The sequence below is a fragment of the Sinohyriopsis cumingii genome, chromosome 8 (genome assembly GCF_028554795.1).
Source record: "Sinohyriopsis cumingii isolate HCF-2022 chromosome 8, ASM2855479v2, whole genome shotgun sequence".
Classification (NCBI taxonomy): Eukaryota; Metazoa; Mollusca; class Bivalvia; order Unionida; family Unionidae; genus Sinohyriopsis; species Sinohyriopsis cumingii.
This window is the reverse complement of record NC_142968.1, coordinates 116687543-116710725: the sequence shown is the minus strand read 5'-3', so window position 1 is coordinate 116710725 and position 23183 is coordinate 116687543. Positions and strand designations below refer to the sequence as shown.

Sequence of the window (23183 nt, the reverse complement as noted above, 5' to 3'; positions counted from 1 at the left end):
CTCCAGCAGGCCCCCGACTACACATCCCTACAGATCACGATGCCATACAAAGACTCCAACAGGCCCCTGACTAAACATCCCTACAGATCATGAGGCCATAGAAATACTCCAACAGGCCCCCAACTACACATCCCTACAGATCATGATGCCATACAAAGACTCCAACAGGCCCCTGACTAAACATCCCTACAGATCATGAGGCCATAGAAAAACTCCAACAGGCCCCCAACTACACATCCCTACAGATCATGATGCCATAGAAAAACTCCAACAGGACCCTAACTAAACATTCCTACAGATCATGATGCCATAGAAAAACTATAACAGGCCCCTGACTACACATCTCTACAAATCATAATGCTATACAAAGACTCGAATCAGAATGAAGGCATATGCTTAGTGATCACAAGTGTATAGGTGTATCACAGGTGTATAGGTGTATCACAGGTGTATAGGTGTATGCAACAGTTATTCAGAATCCCACACCTGAACATACAGAAATTGTGAAATTGTTGGAAATCACATTCGATGTGAACCCTTTATGCAGCCGAATGTAAATGATGGTCAATATCATAAGTATAACGGACTGACCATTTAATTTTTCAGGACAGGTAGATGTGTCAAATTAATTGTAAAAACTTATGGCCTTCTCATGCAGGTGAATTTGAAGTAAGGGAAAATTCTTCTTTTTTCTTTTTTTTCCCCAGTCAGTTGCCCAGGGCCTGTGTGAAAAAAAATCTTGAGCATTGTAAGATTCAGTAAAATTGTATGATGCTAAACTATTTTGATTTTGTGCATCTGTACTTGTTATTCAGAATGTTGCTTTGAAGAGACCTAGGAGTCCGTCACCCCCTCCATCCACCATGTATCAGCATCAATTTGGAGACACCAAATTGATCCCAGCAACACTAGCAGTTCCCAAGCAACAGACAGGAAGCCTCTACACCCATAGCCATCCACAGGGGGACTTTAGTAAGGATTATTGCTAAGTTTCCTTATTAAGTTTTTGTCATGGTTTTTGTTCAAGTTTTGTTTATTTTTTATATTTTCTTGTACATGAGTAAGATTATGGATTATTTTGTGTATCTCACAGACTTTAAAGTTAGTAAAGAAGACTTGAAAATGCCTCTGTTCAAACCCCATTTTACATCACATACAGCGTTGTTCCTGGACTCTGAAAAAGAGAACATTACATTTTAGATATCATTACCCATATTATTGGCAAGATGGGAATGTGATAGCTCAATGTGTTTCATTAAGTGTACCTTCCCCCTTTTTTAAAAAAAACAGTTTTCATAAAAATGTCTTTTGTAAGGGCCTGGGTCTCAAATCCTGGCATGCCACTCGGCAAGGAAGTGGGTTCAGAAATCTATATAGAACTTAATGATTTTATTGAAAGTTCCCACAATACATGCCTGGTGTATCAATCACTTGGTGGTTAGAACAGTCCAGCATTGGATCCGTTATGTGATTTATTCACTAACAACATTTTTTGAGAGAGTGCAGTTACACAGTTTAGAACTCCCACATAGAGAAGGGGATTTAACTTATCTAGATTATATGGGGGACATGTTTATGGCATATTTACAGCGCTGTGATAATGATGAAATAACTGTAGCCTTATGAAATCAAATAGTACATTTTAAGTGCACACTTCAGTCTCAACGTGAGTATGGTTATTGTTCAGAAATACTAAGTTTGGTTTGAAAATATTTACCATTTTCTGGTTGGAAACAGAAACATTTGTAGGAGAGTCTTTAATACATATTAAAGGACAGGAAGAATCACTTGAAGCACATCAGTTTGTCATTACAGAGGTAGCATGGTGTAGCAAATTGGTATTTGTGTCTAGAGAGTAGACTAAATTATAGGAATACTTTTAATCCATTTAGATTGGTTATACAGTGACTCTTAGAAGAAAATGCATTCAGCACAATCATTGTTTTCCCTTTCCAGAGACAAGTAATTTTCAGCAAGCTCAATCAAGTCAGGTGGCCTACGTCAGCCAACCAGGACACTCATACCAGCAACCAACTGCCACATATACCACCAGCAAATCACCAGCTTCTAAGTACAACACTCCCAGCCAATCAGCATTCTCGTCTTATGCCAGCCACTATGCCCAGCATCAAAAGGCAATGTCAGAGTCTCCATTTCAGAATTTTTCAATGCAGAGAGTCCAGCAGCCAGGTATGTCATCATAGTGGTTACCTTATTTTGGTGTGTGTATCACATAGACAGCTGAGAAGATTATAGATACAGATATGCCATTGCATAATATGCCAGCATAGACATGGATCTGTCATTATACAGTACATAAGCATAGGCATAGATCTGTCATTATACAGTACATAAGCATAGGCATAGATCTGCCATTGCACAGTGCATCAGCATAAACACCGCTCTACTGTTATATAGTACATTAGCAGACACGTATCTGCCATTATGCAATACATCAGCATAGACAGGAATCTACCACTGCACAGCACATCAGCATAGACAGGGATCTGCCATTGCACGGTAGATAGCATAGACAGGGATCTGCCATGATACAATAAATCAACATGGGGATCTGCCATTACACAGTACATCAGCAGATTAGTGCTATTACATTATTTACATGCAGATCAGTGTTATTACATAATTTGAAGTCAGATTAGTATTATTACATAATTTGCAGACATATCAGTGTTATTACATTTTTTGCGGGTAGATCAGTGCTACTGCATAATGTGCCAGCAGTTCAAGATCTTAATTGTCTATATAAAATCTTAAAACAGTGAAGACAAGCATACGGTTCAGGTAGATGAGCATTTTGTTGATTGGATGAATGTTACAAATACACCAGTTTTTTGTTTGTTTGTGACCTAAGTTAGAATGAGATACTGAGATCCATTTTCTTTACGAAACTGTTTAAAAAAACACATTTATGCAAATATTGTTTGACCTGGGAATAGAAATTTTTTAGTATTGTTTCAATACATGTAGATGACCTGATTAAAGTTTCATTGTCAGAATAATTTTTAAAGTGTCTAATAATGGGGGGGAAGCTTTCTAGATTTAAATTTGATGATTTAACCTAGTTAGCAGAAACCCCTTAACATAGACAGTGAGGTTTAGAATACATTTTCTTGTGCATGTAGCAGTATAATTACATTTTTCAGCCGTTTCAATGATTTTTAGCTGTAATGATCGTAAATGGAATGGCCTGTTGTCTACCATCTCATATTCATCAACTGATATCTGTAATTGATTCTTCTCCTAAACTACTTGGAGGATTACTATGAAACATTACACACACATTTATTCTAAGACTGTGTTTGGTTCTAAATGAAAATGATGCTACATGGACATCACGTGTTGCCACCACAGCAGCCATCTTGAAAATCTTGTTATAGCTACTCCTGAACGGTCATATCAACATAGCGATTTCACTAAATGGTTTCTAATGATGTTTAATTGGTGCTAATAAGAATGGTGTTGACCTGACATGCAATATGGTTACCATGGCAGCTATTGCAAAAATCTTATTATAACTTCTGATGAATGGAAAGTCATACTGACATGGGGTTTTCACCAGAAGACTAGTTGATCCTACATGAAAACGATGCTGCCTGGACATCCAATGTGGCCACATCAGTGCCCATATTGAAAACCTTATCAATTGTCCTCCTGCATGGATGGTCATATCAGCATGGGGGTTTCAGTCAAGACATCATATGAAGTTCAGTTAATTCTAAATGAAAACTTTTCCTAATCTAAAATCTAGCATGGCTGTGATTGCAGTCATTGAGAAAATCTTGTTCTTGATTTTCCTCCTAAATAGAAAGTCATAAGGACATGAGATTTTCACAGACAGTTTTCTTACGATGACTAGCTGAACCTAAATGAAAATGATTCTGTTCACACTTACAATATGGCTATTGCAGTGTCTATCTTGAATTATTGCTAGTCAGTCTTATTAACATGGGGATCTCATTAAGAGTCTCTTTATTATGTCTCCTTGATCCTAAACGAAAATGGTTCCATTTGGACATCCACTGTGGCAGCCTAATGGCCAGCTTTAAAGTTTTGTTATTGCTACTCCTCCTGAGTGGTGTCATATCTTGGTCCTAAATCAAAATGGTGTCATATCTTGGTCCTAAATCAGAATGGTGTCATATCTTGGTCCTAAATCAAAATGGTGTCATATCTTGGTCCTAAATCAAAATGGTGCTGATCTGTCATCTAATATTTCCAGCATGGCAGCCATATTAAAAATCTTATCGTTAGTTATCTTGGCATGGAGATGTTATTAGAAGACATCTTAGTGGCCATTAAAGGTCAGCATTTATGAGAAAAAAAAGCATTAAGGAAAAGATTTATCAAATTGCCTAGTAAGACAGTAATTAAAATATTGGCTGACCTTCAAATGATTTCACTTTACATTGAATGACACACCAGTTGCTAAATCTGTTATATATTTCTTAGCTAGCCAAAACTACCATAAAGCCAGATTTATATGTTTAAGAATGTTTAGTTCTGTATTCCATGGGTTGTTTTAGAAGATATTTTTAATCAGTGTAAGATATTTTGAAGAGTATAGAAATATTTACTCCTACAGAAATTAATCTGCTATGCACAGGGTCATTCACCTATCCTTTGATCTCAACAGTTGCTTTGGTCCACATACAGCGTAAGATCATGAGATGACAAACCCAATAATAATCATCTCCAAATTTAATGTAATCAGACCTGCCACTTATCCCAATTTACTTGAGATCACTCAGATCACTCAGATTTATTTGCTTAAAAATCTGTAAAGTCCAATTTCCCTAATTTTTCCCCAAATCCCATATTTTTAAATTTGCTTTAAAATGTTTAAAGAATGCCCTTTGATTTATGATGGCAGTGCAAAGAGAGCAAAAGTGATGCAGAAATTCCATACTACAGTTACACCATGAAAATCTATCATTTTTTCCATTTTCTTCTCTTTTGCTGATATTTTATATGTTAAATGAATTAACACTAAAATATAAGCATAGAAAATGAAAATGGAAAAATGATAGATTTTCACATCATAACTGTAGCATACATTTTTATATTCAGTAAATAGCATAAGACATTGGAGATGTCAATTCCTTTGTAAAGTTTTGTACATATATCCTGATTTTTTCCCCTCCAAATCCCATTTTTTTCCTTTGGCATCCTATTTTAATTCCACTCAAAGTGGCAGGTCTGTAATTATTTGTCACATTGTTGGAAATTTTATTGATAGTTACAAGTTTGGCACAGTGGTTCATTGTTATAATTACATTGGAATCTTGCTTCAGCTGAACCTCTAGGAGTTTCAAAGTTTTAGTTAAATGTATAAAATCATAATGTTTATTAAACAGTGGAAAAGGCAAATATCTGGTTAAAAAAAAACCAGATCTCAAATTATACTTGTAGTCAAGCCTGTTGTAAGATCATCTTTTTGAAGCAATTAACTTGTCTTTAAAAACAAAAACCTAGTATTTTAGAAACAAATTCAAGTCCATTATGCAACCAACTGTCTCCGAGATGGTTGCCTATAACATATTTAATTGTATGTCAAAATAATTAATGAATCTGAGTTTCCCAGATACACCTATTTCAGTCATTAACAGAAGTTCTGTTTCTTACTTATCAGCTTACCTTGGTTCTCCTCATGCCTCCAGCATCCCCCTTCAGCAGCAGCTGGAGCATGCCAACCAGAAGGCTGGGTTTGCGACGGAGGACAGTTACAAAATACAGCAGGTCTGTTATGGTTAGAATTGGTAATGTATTAGAATTGTACAAATTCTTTTGAATTTTTAATCCAACATAACTTTTGCTTCTAAATTTACTTCAAGAATGAATTCAAATTTGTGTGTGCCTAATTTGCATATGATTGATGGATGATCTCATTGGCAAACCATCAACTTTAAAGCCATGCAGCTTTTCATTTGAGACATTTTGAAGCTCTTTTTTTAAAATTCTCTGCTGAGCAATTCAAGTAAATGTGACTATTTCTGAGACTTTCTTTTTTCTCACATCTTACCAGGTATTTTAATTTTTTTTAAAAATTTCATAAAAATAGCAAAATATCATTCATGCTGTGTAAATTGCAATATTTTCCACTCATTCAGCAACAGCAGCAGCAACAACAGATTAGAGGTGTCACACCACTGGCAAGCCAGCAGGCCAGTCTGATTAGTACACATCCACAGCTGCAGCTTCAGCAGTCACAGCCTAAGGTGTGATCATTCATTTTATTTTCAATACATTATTCAGTCTAACTATATTGGTATTATCATCTACCTACTGATGGTGGCAGAAGTGGTTTTAGATAGGATGAAAAGATCAAAATACATGTCAGACATTTTCTCTGGAAATAATAGCATTTAGTGGAAGTTGAGATAGCTAAGATTTCAGAGTATCTAATATAGTCTCACAAAATGGAAGGGAAGTAACTTTGACTGAAATTGGCACATAAACAAACAAGCAGTGTTCATACACAGAAGTTACTGAAACATAAAATGACGTTTTTATCTGCTTTTAAATTTAATAAAGTTACAGTTATATTTCATATAGTTAACCAGTTTCATTTAAGTGAAAGACAACAGGTAGCTTACTTTGTCATGACTAATTCTAAGAAAGGCCATATACAGCTTACTTTGACTTGACTAATTCTAAGAAAGACCATATACAGCTTATTTTGTCTTGAATAATTCTAAGAAAGGCCATATACAGCTTACTTTGACATGACTAATTCTAAGAAAGACCATATACAGCTTACTTTGTCATGACTAATTCTCAGAAAGGCCATATACAGCTTATTTTGACTTGACTAATTCTAAGAAAGACCATATACAGCTTACTTTGACATGACTAATTCTAAGAAAGACCATATACAGCTTATTTTGTCTTGAATAATTCTAAGAAAGGCCATATACAGCTTGCTTTGACTTGACTAATTCTAAGAAAGACCATATACAGCTTATTTTGTCTTGAATAATTCTAAGAAAGGCCATATACAGCTTACTTTAACATGACTAATTCTAAGAAAGACCGTATACAGCTTACTTTGTCATGACTAATTCTCAGAAAGGCCATATACAGCTTATTTTGACTTGACTAATTCTAAGAAAGACCATATACAGCTTACTTTGACATGACTAATTCTAAGAAAGACCATATACAGCTTACTTTGTCATGACTAATTCTCAGAAAGGCCATATACAGCTTACTTTGACATGACTAATTCTAAGAAAGGCCATATACAGCTTACTGTGACATGACTAATTCTAAGAAAGACCATATACAGCTTACTTTGACTTGAATAATTCTAAGGAAGGCCATATACAGCTTACTTTTATATGACTAGTTGTAAGAACAATTCTAAGAACAGCCATACACAGCTTACTTTCTTCTTCAAATATGTTCCCCAGTTAGGGACATTAGCCTGCTACCTCATGAATCCAGCCCAACTAAAAGAGAAAAATAGGCTTTTCCTGTCTGTCTCAAATAGACAAAGGGCAATAACTCAATGCTTGTTAGCTCCCCTTGCCACCACCAGGTGTTGCCAGTTTCAGCTTTGCTGCTGTACTGATAATGCTGTACATTTTACTTCCAACAATCGAAGCCATTTTAGTGTTCAGATTGTACCATCCAACTTTTATTTTGGATTTATTATGTGGGACAATCATTCTTCTGTAGATTGTATACATTATTTTTACAATTTTTGCCAAATTTGAGTGACTTTGAGTTTATCTATTTGACACAACATTACACCACACTGTCATTGTATAATGAGTGGTAATTTTCCAGAAACACTGAAATGTGCAAAGGTTACACCTATCTTTAAGAAAGGAGAAGAGGAGGATACAGGAAATTACAGATCACTATCAATTCTACCTGTATTGTCAAAATTATTTGAAAAGCATGTAGCCATTCATGTTTATAAATGTTTTGAAACATACTCTCTATTTTATAAAGCGCAATCAGGATTTAGAAAGTACCACTCGTGCCACACAGAACTTACCAAATTAATTGATCTTTGGCTGAAGGAAATGGATAATGGACATATGACTGGGATTGTTTTCCTTGACTTCAAGAAAGCCTTTAATCTTGTTGATCATGAAATTCTGCTGCAAAAGTTGAACTGTTACAGGTTCGACAATCCTTCTTTAAACTGGTTTAGATCATACCTAAATCAAAGGTCTCAACAAGTAAGCATTGGCAATATTAGCTCTCAAACTCGCACAATTCATTCATGGGTCCCTCAAGGCTCAGTTTTGGGCCCTCTCCTCTTCCTTATCTATATCAATGATCTACCATTAAATACTGAATCCACAAACACAGATTTGTTTGCAGATGATGCAACCTTGTATACATCTAGTTCTGATGCTGAATTTATCCAAACAAGATTAAACTCAAACCTTATTAGAGTCCAAAACTGGGCACAACAAAATAGGATGGTAATTAATGAAAGTAAAACAAAATGTATGATTTTGGGGATATCACAAAAGCTACACAAATTAGGGAAACCAGAACTATCTCTTGCAATAAATAATCATCCATTAGAAAATGTCAAAAATGAAAGGCTTGTAGGTGTGACCGTAGATAATAATTTATTACGGAATCTCCATATTGATAAGCTTTGTAAAACACTGTCATCCAGAATTGCCCTACTCAACAGAATCAGTATATAATTACCTATGGAAACTCGAAATCTATACTACAAGTCATATATTCTTCCAAAAATGGATTATTTTTCAAATGTATGGGGAAACTGTGCTAAACCTGAGCTTGACAGGATTTATAAACTTCATAAACGAGCAGCACACTTAATTTGAGATGCATCTATTGATCATCCCTCAAAAGCATTATTTACAGAACTCAAATGGTTCACAATATATGACAGGATAGATTTTCACAAGGCAGTTCTTTTATATAAATGTCTACATGGAACTGTACCAGAGTATCTTCATGACTTATTCAGGCCTTTTTCAACACAATACCAGTTGTGATCAATATCACATGGAACCTACCACCAAAACCAAGAACAGAGCAATTTAAAAAAGAGCTTCCAATACTCTAGTACAGTTCTGTGGAACAAGCTTCCACTACATGTAAAATCTGCTAAAAATATTAGAGTATTTAAGAAGAGATATCATGAGCATGTATGTGCATTTAATAGATAATGGAATTTATTATTTTAATACTAAACATGTTGTCATTTATGAGTTAGCATGACACTGACTATTTTCACAAAAATTAATGAAATCTGATTGTTGTGGTAAACGCTAGAAAATTGGCTTGTCGGTATTTGATTTTGATGCGTGTTTTATATTAGATTTAGTGCAGTTGGTTAGGGAACCAAACTATTTTCATCAGGGTATCCCAGACACTTTAAACTGCATATATTTTTTCAAACAAAATGCCTGTTTGATCGAACTGTTGATTTTACAATTTTCAAGTGATACATGTTGAAGACAATAAGGAAAATAAGCCTCTAAAAAAGTGTTAATAATCAGTACAGAGGAATCAGAAGGAATATTCAGATTCTTGTGAATAAAAGCAGGGAGGGCAACAATTATGTTTATTGGACATGTTGATTTGAGTATGTCTTGTGGCGTGAGATATGATTGTCATTAAGTGAAATTGAAGATAAATTCCAAGAATTAAGTTTTTGCAACTGTACTAGAGATAAATAAGTTTTATGTGTACTTTACAAACTCTTAAGCTGAACATAATGTTTGCTATCTCTGCATCAGTTTCGAATATCGAACATTTTAAATACATAATTTCCAACTTTACAATAACAAGAAATTATATTTTGTTACACTTTATGGAAAACTGGTCAGACTTATGGGGAAAAAAATCTACTGCCTTGCAGACACATTCTTGCTAGGGTTGACAGGTCTGCTGTAAGTCTGGACCATGGGGTTTGTACCGGATCCATTGGAACCATTTCACTGACCATCCATCATATGGGACGTTTTGAGAAAACAGTCCAGCCAGTTAGTTTATTGCTTGCAAATCCGACTCATTGGGGGAGTATCCCCACAGTCTTAGGCAGCCCAGTCACCCTCATGTCTGAGCATGGCATTTGGGCCTGTAAATAAGGAAGCGTGGGGTTTGTACTGGATCTATTGGATTGAATTTATTATACCACCACACTGTTACTGGCTGTCCAGCTATCACCAGTTGCCTCAGCATGGAACTTGGATTTACAGGTATCTTAGTGACAGATCCATCCATCTAGCTGCTCCTTTGTTGATGTATCCTTACTATGCTGGAGATTTCAGCTTGAAATCTGTCCATCCAACCATTGTCTTGGAGCAGCTGTTACTGGTGATAGCTGGACCATCTCCTATACTGCCAGCATTCAGACCAACAGTATGCTGGACAAACCAGCCAGCAGTTCTGGCAATGCCAGACTTTCGAATATTCACTGCTTATCCACAAAGGAAAGCTATTGACATTCTCACAGAGGACAGATTTGAGTCAGTTTATCAGTTTAAAGTCCTACCCTTTGGCCTCAACATTAGCTCTTTGGTTTTTATCAAGGTAATGGATTGTTTCATCACCGTGTTCTGATCAACTTGATCTACAACATCAGAATATCTGGACATCATCCTCCAGAAACATATGGTAAATTCTGTAACTCCAAAACAGGAATGATCTCCTCTCACTTTTCGATTATCCAGGCATTCTAGTGAACTGGGAAATGTCTGACTTCCATCCATCCTGGAATTTTGCTGATCTAGGTATGGAATTTATCACCAGACTTATTCTGATATGGCTTCCTCATGTTTGCATAATCAGAATCATTGAACTCTTTAAAATACATTCCAACAGGACTTGGATTTCAGTGAGAGAGTTCTTTTAACTCCTTAGATTATTCAATGCAGTAGCAGACTTGATCCTTCTCTGCACCTTTGTTTCTCCATTCCCAGACCCAGAAGCTTGGGCAGTGGATACTCTGTTCATCCGTTTGGAGGGGTATGTGGGTATCTGCCTATCCCCCATGGTACTCGTACAAAAAGTAATCCAGAAGTTACAGGGTCAGAACCACAGGATGATTCTGATGGTCCCTCTCAGATGTGACAAGTCCTGGGTCATCAGTCTAGCTATTGATCTTCCCAGGAAGATTCTGGCCTAATCTTCTCAAGCAAACAGTCAGTTTGTGTTCCATCCCTGCCCAGACCATCTTCTTCCATGAACTTTGCTCTTATTCAAGTGGCCTTGTGAGACAAGCAATTTAAACCTTTGGCTGTGGAAAGAATCTCAAGCAAGAAGTCCCTCCACTCTGAAGGCTTACAAAGAAAAGTGATATGTTTTCAGGGTCTGGTGCCATCTTAATAACATCATCCCACTGAGTGTCTCAATCCCTCAACTGGTCAGATTTTTTCTCTGGCTCTTCAAGGAGAAACGGTTGGCCCCAACTACTATCAAAGCAACTTCTCAATGGAATCTGACACATTCCAACATCATGGCAGATGTGATATTAGGCATGATATTGACCTTTTGGTCAAATAAAATGTGTCACCCTCTTTCCAAAATGGAATCTGTCCTGTGTTTTAACATGGCTCAATTCAATAAATTCTAACCTTGAGCCCACACTTTGCTTCCTGATAGCTTTAGTTTCAGCATGCAGGGTAAGCAAACTACATGCCCTTTCCATTGACCCAAACTATATTCAGTTCAGATTGGATGGCTCAGTGGTCCTCCTGACACAACCAGGTTTTGTAGCCAAAAATAGGTTAAAGTCTGTCAGTATCCAAAGGGCTTCATTTGCTCGCTCTTTTCCATAGACAGGTAGAGAACAGCAACCACGCAAGATCCTGTTCATGCACTCAAGCACTACTTGAAACTCATAGAGGTAGATCATGGCACATGCAAATGCCTCTTCCCTGTAAAAGCCATGAAACAGGATATCACCCCTCAAGCCCTTGCTTCATGGCTGAAATGGGTTATGTGTTCTGTGTACTCATAGGTCTCACAAGATATGAGTCATCTCATGAAGATTACCACTCCTGGGATTAGAGTAATCTTTATGGGCCTCTTAGTCGAACATGATATTTCGATCCGAGATATACTAGAAGCTGTTTTAGTTTTACAGATGCAAACCCTGAATATGGTAGGTTCGGTGGTGGCAGCCCACATGACCACCAGACCCAATTAAAACAGTCAACACAGCCTATCAGCTTCACTGGATTCACCAATGAAATTTTGTAGGTATAAAGATTTCAATAATTATCTTCTCAGCTATAGAAAGGGGTCACAGATCAAGTGACCTTAGGCTGTGTTGCATATGTAGTTCAGAAAATGGTTTATCATTCACATGGGGAATCCAGCCATCATTCCCAAGAAAGAAACCTGAGGTAGAGGTCAGATGCTCAGCATTCCCTCCTCCTATTATCTATTGTCCTAATGTAATGTGATTGGAGAACAGATATGAAGGGGGAAAGCAAATTTTTCAGTAAATTATGTTTCTCTGAGAATACTTACCCAATCACGTTAATTAAAAGCTCAAAATCCACCACCCTAAGCAAGCATCCTTGTTAGTATATCGCTCAGCTAAAAACTAGCAACACCTGGTGGTGGCAGTGGGAGGTAATGGGCAAGAGTTATTGCCCTTTATATGATATAGACAGGATAAGACTGTAGGGCTAGATTCACGAGGTAGCAGGTTAATATTCCTAATGTAATGTGATTGGGTAAATATTCTCAGAAAAACATAACTTACTGAAAATTTGCTTTCACATGACAAATTAAAGCAGAAATAGGTTTTAGGAAACTTTAAAATACCAAGCTTAAAAGTTAAAGACTTAAAGATTGTATTTTGTAGATATGTGCCATCTCCATTAGGTATGTATTCACTACCTGTTTGCTGTCTCAATTAGGTGTGTATTCGATACCAATCTGAAACAAAAAATTTTGCTAGTGTTGTTCTCTTATTTGTTTTTAGGGCAGTATTGTGACTGGCTATTCAGGCAGGTCTCCTGCCCAACAAGGGCCGCCTACTAGTTCTTATCAGCCAACTAGCTCACAAGTAAGTTGCTGTAACTGTAATGTATGTTCTCATATATGAAGTGAATGTGGATACCATAGAATAGAGGCATAACCTTTTTATTCTGATGCACTTCAAATAAAAATCTAATAACAGAAGTTGTGTTGTAGAAGGAGGAGGCATAACTGTTGACCCTTCCTTTATTTATCTGTAGCAGAAATTGAAATGGTGTTACAACGATTGTTTGACATAGTCAAATATATCTAGGCACTGAAAATGAATATATTGACAGTGTTTAGCCAGTATTATCTGTTTTAAAGGGATAACCACAGTAAATTCCCAGTATTATCTGTTTTAAAGGGATAACCACAGTAAATTCCCAGTATTACATGTTTTAAAGGGATAACCACAGTAAATTCCCATATTTATCTGTTTTAAAGGGATAACCACAATCGATTCCCAGTATTATCTGTTTTTAAAGGGGTAACCACAGTAAATTCCCAGTATTATATGTTTTAAAGGGATAACCACAGTAAATACCCATATTTATCTGTTTTAAAGGGATAACCACAATCAATTCCCAGTATTATCTGTTTTAAAGGGACAACCAGTGAATTCCCAGTATTGTCTTTATTAAAGGGATAACCACAGTAAATTCCCATATTTATCTGTTTTAAAGGGATAACCACAATCAATTTCCAATATTGTCTTTATTAAAGGGATAACCAAAAGTGAATTTCCAGTATTGTTTAAAAGGGATAACCACAATGAATTCATAAAGGGATAACTAAATCAATTTCTGGTATTGTCTGATTTCAAGAGATAACTACAATGGATTCCTGGTATTATATGTTTGTAAGGAGTAATGAATGAATTTCCAGTAATTTCTGTTTTGAAAAGTACTACAGTGGTTTTCCAGTATTGTTTGTTTCAAAGAAATAACCACAACAGATTCATGATATTTGACAAGGCTCAAAGCAATTTTATGTAATCAATTTTAATCCATCAGATTTTGAAAAAAATATTTATTTTTAATATGGTTATCAATTCTGCAGCAATAAATCTTTTGAAATTAGAGTTAAATATGTCCTTACACAAACCAGGTGTTAGTCATAGTACCAGGATGAAAAAAGCATTAGGATTTAAGCACTTGGTAAATGGATGTTGATTTTTCGATACATTTCAGTATTCTGGATACAAAAGGCATTGTTTGTTTGTTTGCACTATTTTGACTTTAGCTTTAATCAGTACTTGAAACTTTTAAGTTGGGAAACACAAACAACTCTGATATCCTTCTTGGTGTGAGATGGTCTCTGAAGCAGAGGAAATTAAAAAACCTGGAGAAAGCCATGTAACTCAGATGGGTGACTGGACACCCATGCCTGTGTCAAAAGTTTGGGTAAAAGCTGGAGAAAGCCAAGTAAATTGGACGGTTGACTGTACACTTATGCAAGTTTGGGTAAAACCTGGAGAAAGCCATATAACTTGGATGGGTGACCTCACACCCATGCATGTGTCAAAATTTTGAGTAAAGTCTGGAGAAAGCCACTGAACATGGATGGTTGACTGCACACCCATGTATGTGTCCAGAGTCTTGGCAAAACCTGCAGCAGAGGTGCCTAGCAAGCAAAGTATTGTTGCACCTACCTGTTTCTTCGCTTGGCCCCAAGATTTCAAATAATATACATCTCAGACACTTGCACTCAACTCAGAATTATGACATTTCATTGGCTAATAGCAATTATTCATGGAACAATCAGACATCAGAGCAGTATTCATGCGCCAGTCAGACATCAGAGCAGTATTCATGGGCCAGTCAGACATCAGAGCAGTAATTGTGAGCATTGTTCATAATCCTTAGGCCTTTTGTTTCTAGGATGCTCCACTTAATCTTCTACTCCAAGAAACATATTTAGGTTATTCAGCAGTAACTTTTACTGCTGTATACCATTACATTTTTCTTACATGTGTGCTTATTTCAGGCTAACTATCCAGGACCGCAACCAGGGACACCAGGAAGACCAGGCTATACACAGCAACAACAGGGAAGATACTACTGATTCCAGCTTTTTAATAGATTTACATAAATATAAACTCACAAATTCTCACACTTAGAAACAGTTATTCAGCATTAAATATAGTTTTCTGGTGATTTTAGGGTTTTGTTGCAACATCTTTGGTATTCACATAAAGTTGGTACAACTTGTTACCTTGCTGGCAGCCATATCGGAGGTATCATTGTCAACAGGGTTAAGATTTTAATGAAAGTATCCTGTACGTATGTTTATTAATCCCATAACATTGAAGTGATTCCTATTATCTTGGAACTGTTTAAATGGTCAATTCTACCCTTTCCATTCTTCAGACTCTCTGGCATGATTTGCTTTAGTGTCTTTCTGTACCCAGCTCATGTGTCACATATATCACACCCACAAAGTCACTTTGTACATAGCTCTAGTGTCCCATATATCATACACACAAAAGTCAGCCTGTACACAGCTCTGGTGTCCCATACATCACAACCACAGTGTCTGTACACAGCTCTATTTGTCAATACATCACAGCCAGAAAGTCATTATGGTTTTTATTTGTCCTTTTATGATTGCTACATACATGTAGTTATGAAATTTAATAACATTTACAGGAATCTGTTGCAACTTGGGTAGGCATCATGAAAGGTCATAAATTTGGACATGGTTAATCATGGTATGGTAATAATATAGGACATGGTTAAAGTTTTGAGGCAAGCTTTTATTTAACTGTGTGATTTCAGACTTTCATTCATTATTCATGAAATTTGTTACATGGAAGCATTTGGACTAGTAGCACTCTACAATAGTAAAAGTATGTTACCATGACCTATTTTTCATATTTGAATGGGTGTTTTACTTATACATCAGCAACTATTGGTTTACATTCATTAAATGTGCCAATTACGACATTTATTATTTGATTGTTACTTGTCAGTTAAATGAATATTTATAAGAAATCTGAACTTAGTTAGGAAGTATGGCAAATATAGAAAAAATGGCATCTTGGATATTGTTGATTGTGGGACAAGATTCTATTCATTACTGTATCATTGCATCACAGTTCTGTTCAGTACTATATCATCCTGGCAATGTTCTATTCAATACTGTATCATTGTAGCAAGATTCTATTTAATACTGTATTATTGCAGCTAAATTCTATTCAGTACTATATTATTCTGGTAATGTTCTATTCAATACTGTATCATTATGACATTTAATTTGGTACTGTATCATTGTGGCAATATTCTGTTCAATACTGTATCATTGTGGCAAGATTCTGTTTAATGCTATATCATTGAGGCAAGATTTTATTCAATCCATTATCATTATGGCAAGACTCATTTCAGTACTCTATCATTGTGGCAAGATTTTATTGAATACTGTATCATTGTAGCAAGATTATATTCAGTGCAGTATTATTATGGCAAGATTCTATTAAAAAATGTATCACTGTGTTTTTTATTATGTTGTCACTGAATTGCATTTCTAGAAGAATCTGGAACTGGCAGTATCATAATCATGGCCCTTTAACTGTTGTTATTTTTGAATGATTTTGATCACCCTGCAGTCCACAAATTATGCACACCATCTGTTCAATCATTATGGTCTAAACATCTATGAAAATATACTGTTTGTTTAAATTTATTGACAAGTATTGACTCTGTAGTAGTCAAAATTTAAATGTTGATTGGTCTTGAGACTACACTACCATACCGTAAAACATATGTTAGCATGACCTACTTTTTTCTTAACTATTAAAAGGAGATCTGTTTCAATTTTGGTCCCCATGTTATACTTGTGATGTCATAAAATGAACACAACTTTATTAGAGTACAATCTGGATGAAAATTTACCGATATGTTGTGTGTGCAGCCTTTGAAGCATTTATTTGGTGATGGGTGGGGGAGTACACAGTACTGTATTGAATTGAATTGAACATGCCTGCATGTATTATTGGAAATGTCTGTTAATGACCAGGTGTACAATTTGTAGTGGAAATGTCTGTTAATGACCAGGTGTACAATTTGTAGTGGAAATGTCTGTCAACTGTTTTGTTGAAATAGTTTTTCCTAAACTCTCAAAAGCTGTCTTTGTTCCTCAGTTTATAGATCTTTATGGGGCCCTGTGTAGCATAGTGGTCAAAAGGGCTTGCTTTACCAATTGCTGCCATCAAACCCCTGTCCAATGGGTTTATGTCTTGGGCTCGGCCAATGAGGGTATGTGAGAAAGCTTGCCTGTAGCTTCCGATGGGTTGGTGGTGGTTCTTCCTGGGGTTTATCCAGGTTCTTCCTCCACCAGTTTTACTGTCTGCCATGTATGGCCTATCATGCGCTGAAAATGGTGTTAAATCTCCCCCAAAACAACATTTTTTTAGTAGACTTTGCTGGCTATTTTTGGTTTCTTTTGCCTCTCATGATTTCATGTACAGGCACTACTTAAATTCGGCTAATCAGAGAGAGAGAGAGATAGAGAGAGAGAAAAAAAAGAAAGATTTGATGACAGGTGATCAAAACATGTCCGATGTCTATCATTTATCTAATTCTTGGCATTATGAAGAATCATGCATATGTTTAAATTAAAATGTCTTGATATTATGTAGCTCTATACATTCTGTAAACTTTTAATTTTTTTAAATGTCTTTTCAAGTTTACAAATAGTTTATTACAGGTTAAGGGATTGAAAATAGACATTCACAAGCCAGGTTCAGACTTTTTTGTGGAAAATAATTCATTACTTTAGTAATATTTTCTTATTATTTCTTTAGGAAGAAGTTATCTTGTTTACTTGAACAGAATATTCTCTATATCATTTTAAATCAACACAGCATCACGTATATGGCAATGAGGTATTTTTCTGCTTTAAGAACAGAAAACTTGCAAACTATACTTTTGACATGTTTTAAATTACTCATTTGGAATAATAACGATACCAGCATTCAGTTTCATGGCATATATTGGTATTTGAAGGAATGCATAAATCAGTAAAAAATAATGGACTATATGAAAATTGTAGTGGTCATTTAAATTAAGCCAAGCAATACTTAATGTTGCAGTCATTATAACTGCCTCTGTTTTAAACTGTTCATGCAAATTTGATACTGGTCCATTCCAAGTATATAATTGTGATAGTGAGGGTAAGGGAATCCATTATATGTACTACTGTGGCATAGGTAAATCTCACCCAAGACTAAAAATGACATTTTATTTCAATCCAAAATGTTTCTAAAAGTTGGATTTGCCTTAATATTTTTCACAGCATCCCATTTGTGCATACATAGGAATAAAGAAATGACACATTTCCAGAAACAACAGTGGCAATGTTGACATCATGTGTCATAGCTTTTGAGTCACATGAATGAACATCATCGTAAGCCAAGAATCGTAAATCCTTTGGCATATGAAACTAGCTGAAATAGCATGATAGACAAGTCATCTTATGGAGAACGAAAGAGTTACGTTGCTGCCTGAAGCAAGCAAAATTAATCGATCCATGATATGTTAGATATTCAGCATAATGATATCCGTTATGTCTGCATGCCTTGACTTGAAAGGAAAACTTGTGGGTGAAAAACAAACAAAATTAATCAGGGGGAGAACTATGTGACATAAATGAGAGAACTGTGTGAAATCAATGAGAGAACTATATGACATAAATGAGAGAACTATGTGACATCAATGACAGAACTATATTACATCAATGAGAGAAGTATATGACACCAATGAGAGAACTATGTGACATCAATGACAGAGCTATGTAACATCAAGGAGATAACTATGTGACATCAATGAGAGAACTATGTGACATTAAGTAGAGAATTATGTAAAATAAATGAGAGGTCTATGTGACATCAGTGAGATATATGTGACATCAGTGAGAGAATAATGTGACATAAGGTATTCAGTGTAGTGACATCCATTATATCTTCCTACCTTGACTCAAAAAAACTTGTGTGTGAAAAGATAAATTGGAGAAACATGAATGTGGCATGTTACCTTGTTGGGAGTATAATATACTGTGTGAATGAGCTACAAATGTCAGCATGGAATGAAGTTGATGAGTTGCTAACAAAAATGTTGCAGGAAGGGTACATGTACATCATGGCACAGTTGCAGGCTGTCAACCGTATGTTGACAGATGATCTTAGTGAATTTTCTTGGTAAGAAAGTTAGTATAAAGTTGGAGTAGTCATTGCAACCCTTATTGTAACAAAGAGGATGCTGTTAAAGAATGCAATATGATTGCGTATAATTACAACCTATATTGGCTATGTGAGAAAGCTTGCAAGCAGCTTACAGTAAGCTGGTGGTTCTTATCGTGATGCTAGGGGTTCCTCCTCCTCCAAATATACTGGCCACCATATATAGCCTGTCATGTGCTAAAAAATGTCATGAAACCCAAATAAAACAAACAAACAAAAGAAAGATCCCATTTATATTGCTAATACTACAGGTTGCAAACTTCTTTTACAGTACTTTTTAACAAGGCTGTTTTGCTCTTCCTAAACAGTATGGTAATTTTGCATATATGTCATGATAGTGAATCAATAAAACACAGAAAAGAAAGCAGTGTCATGTGTTTTTTTTCCATCAACGTGGATACTCAATTCTATAAACTTGACACACCCCACCTACCCCCCCCACGCACACAACAATATAAAACATGCATGCCCAAAACTTGGTAACCTCCCAGTGATTTTTAATTCCAATATAATTGTGTTGTCGGTCGGTGCTTATTACTGTACCTAAGCCTATTCTGTACCAGGATGTAAATACTTGTCACACCTGTGTCCATGATTTGAGGAATGGAAGAAGACGGAGTGATGTATGGATGTACGAACTGAATCCTGTATATCAACTGCTTCTTAGAAAAGGATTACAAAAAAAGATATAAATTTATTGTCCCACCTTTGACCATGATGATACATTACCAATAGACCCCTGTGAACTTGACATTTTGACTTTAATATACCTATTGCTGTTGTTATTTCATCTCCTTTGCTAAATTTGGGTACCAAAATCTTATGTTTGGTTTATTGAAAGAAATAATAGATCCACCTCATAAAACTTTAAACAATTTAGCTCAAAATATAACAATTTGCACAGTTACCTGACATTTTACTCTGATTTGTATCTCCAATGATACTCCTATACACATGGTGAATATCTTTCAAAACTGATGCTTATCGATAGGCACATAATGATATATATTGTACCATAACACTGAATACAAAATTTCAATTAAACAACTCACGAATTTAAAAGTGACCTTGACCTTTTGATCTATGCTTCATGGAAACGTATTATTACTCAGTGCTAAATATTGCAATATCTGACAACAGTTTATCTATGGCTAGGGTAGATACAGATAATAAAATTAAACAAATGATTACCTACCATAAATGCAGAAGATTGTTCTCATGGGACCTTGACTTTGACCTTGTTGACTTAATATCTAGTGATGTTCCTCTTGCTTGATAATCATCAACAGATGAAATACAGGAGAGAATTGCCAAAATTAGAAACTTCAATCACAGTTTTACACAGAACAGATACACATATATTTTTCGTTTTATGTACTTATCAAAGAGCAAAAATAATCATGACAGCCCTGGACTCAAATCAGTCCAAAACTCGGGTTTAATACATAATATGGACAGCATTCCAGAATCCAGTCTAACTGAAGGTGAAGAATCTTGATTCTCATTGGCCTTCATGGCCAGTTAAATTTAGAGTGATAAATAACGCTATTGAATGGTTGCTAAACCTTATTTATGTAAACATTTTTTAGACTATTGATATAATCCATAGCCCATGAGGCAATTAAAGCAGTTATCAGAATTTTGGTGAAAATGTTAGAAGATTCCTGTTAATAAAAGCTTTTATTAAAGTTCAGAATAGATAACAAGGCTATGACCAAAGACTTCAAGATTGAAATTTTAACTGTATTAATTGTTTAGTTATATTCTACTTGTAACTGCTAAGATACTGATACCTTGCACATTGTGGTAGACTTATAATTGGTAAAAGAGGACACAAAAACAATACCAACAAATATGCAGGGCTTAATTATTTGACTTGCCTGTACAAAGTGATCATCTATGAGATTAAGGATGATCCCTATGCCGTTAGTATAGTTATATTCCTGCCATTAGCTTTCAGATTTAGACATGATTTCATCCCTGAACTTAGGATGATTTTTGTCATTTTAAATCTCCCATGGGTAAGTTAGAGCACAATGACCTACTTTTGTACACTGTTGATTGTGTTGTTTTTCTGTCTTTATGGTAATTCACCAGCTTCAGACACCATATGTTCATGGAACATGGTGAGAGTGTTTCTTGCATTATTATAAACTACCCTGGGCAAAATTAGATTCCAGTAACATACATTTTTACATTACTGACTTTGTGGTTTACAGGTTAACCCCAGTTCATGGAACTTGGTGAGTGTGTTTCTTGCATTATTATAAACCACCCTGTGCAAAATTAGATTCCAGAAACAGAAAAATGGGGCTCATCCAATATACAAACATCTTTAAAATATTTCAAAAACCTTCAATTTGTTTTTGAAATTTAAATTGACTTTGTTTCAGAATTTTCCTAGTACCAGGTATTTTAATTTCACATATTTTAATTTCGTATATTTGAGAACTCTTTAGCGAAACTAGCGGTAACAAGCTTTCACAATGATATCTAAAGTGGATAACTTTATTTTAAAATCTATCCAGGAAGGACTAGAGCTTTTGGAAAAGGAATTACAGGTAAACAAAAGAGGGAATTATAGTTTTTAAAAAAACTTCAGTTTCAGAATGACATGATTCAAATACAGAGAGAGAGAGAGAAGAAAAGGAAAAGCAAATGAAGTGAGAGAGAGAAAGACAGAGAGATACTAAGGCAGAGAGAAAAAGAAGAAAAGGAAATGCAAATGCAGTGAGAGAGAAGAGAAACAAATACAAATTCAGAGAGAAAAATAGCAGAGGCTTATACAAGAAAGAAAGAATAAAGGGAAATGCAACTTGGATTAGAACTGGCAGGCATAAAGCACTCTTCACCTTTATACACAAGTTCAGGTTTTGATGGCGGAAATTTCAAGTTAGTTTCCCCTTACCAGGAAAAAGAAGTTGATGGCTATTTTCTATAGTTTGAGAAAATTGCCATACATTTTAAATGGCCAAAAGAGCAAGGGACTTTGTTATTACAACGTTTACCTATTGGCAGAGCTCGTGATATTTACATTTCACTGCCAGTACAACAGAGTGCTTATTATGATATGGTTAAGGAATATATCTTTGAACGCTATGAGGTGGTACCTGAGGCATATTGACAAAGGTTTATGGGTTGTAGAAAAGAAACTGGACAGACCTATGTCGAATTCAATTGGGAAAAAGAAAGACTGTTTGGTAGCAGGTGCTTGGCCAAAAAACGTAAATAAAGATTATGATAACCTTAGATAACTCATATTAATTAAAGAGTTCAAGAAATGCATCCATGGTAATGTCACGACCTACATTAATGAGGAAAAGGTGGAAACTTTGAAAAATGATGCTTGTACAGCTGACCATTATACCTTGACTCAAAAACTTTCATTTGTCAACAAGTCTTTCTCTCAGCAGTCTTTTTGGTGACAACCATCTCAGACTAATTAGGCTACTTCCAAATCTCCATCTGTCACAACTTTTAGGAATCAAACTTCTGACAAGGCTGATCAGAACTCCATATCTCTTCCAACTGGCACTTATTGCAAGAGAAAGCACGATATTTCTGACTGCAACAGATTGAAAACTAAGCAACAGAATAAAGACAGAGCTACTCCAAATACTCCTATTTCTAATAGGTCAAGGACAGAGACATGTATTGAAAGCAATACATTTGCTGAGTTAAGCAAACCCCAGTTCGATTTTGTTATGAACTATTCATGACGAAATATTCAATATCACTTATCGGTGATTCTGCCATGTCTATCTCTATTAAAATTGTAAAGGGCACAGGAGCGTCTCGGAGTCTTTAATTATCAGGTACTTTGCTTTTATCAGACGAGTCTTCTTCTAGTGAAAGTGTTCTTATTCAAGGAGTAGTGTGTATCTTTGTTAATGTTCCTCTCCATTGTGTTAATTTGTCATCAGACTTAGTCTCAGAATCCATAACAGTCGAA

At 35.6% G+C, this 23183-nt stretch overlaps 1 protein-coding gene across 2 annotated transcripts in view; it reads left to right on the top strand.

Annotated features, from left to right (window-relative positions):
* Positions 1–19595, top strand: part of LOC149794469 (uncharacterized) — a 48334-nt gene extending 28739 nt beyond the window's left edge. For both annotated transcript variants that reach the window (XM_089968711.1, XM_089968710.1), the window contains exons 6-11: positions 816–972; positions 1957–2190; positions 5651–5757; positions 6129–6236; positions 12959–13042; positions 14983–19595. In XM_089968711.1, coding sequence (XP_089824837.1) covers positions 816–972; positions 1957–2190; positions 5651–5757; positions 6129–6236; positions 12959–13042; positions 14983–15060 — 768 coding nt within the window. In that variant the 3' untranslated portion in view covers positions 15061–19595. The remainder of the gene's footprint in view (positions 1–815; positions 973–1956; positions 2191–5650; positions 5758–6128; positions 6237–12958; positions 13043–14982) is intronic.
* Positions 19596–23183: the final 3588 nt, after the last annotated feature.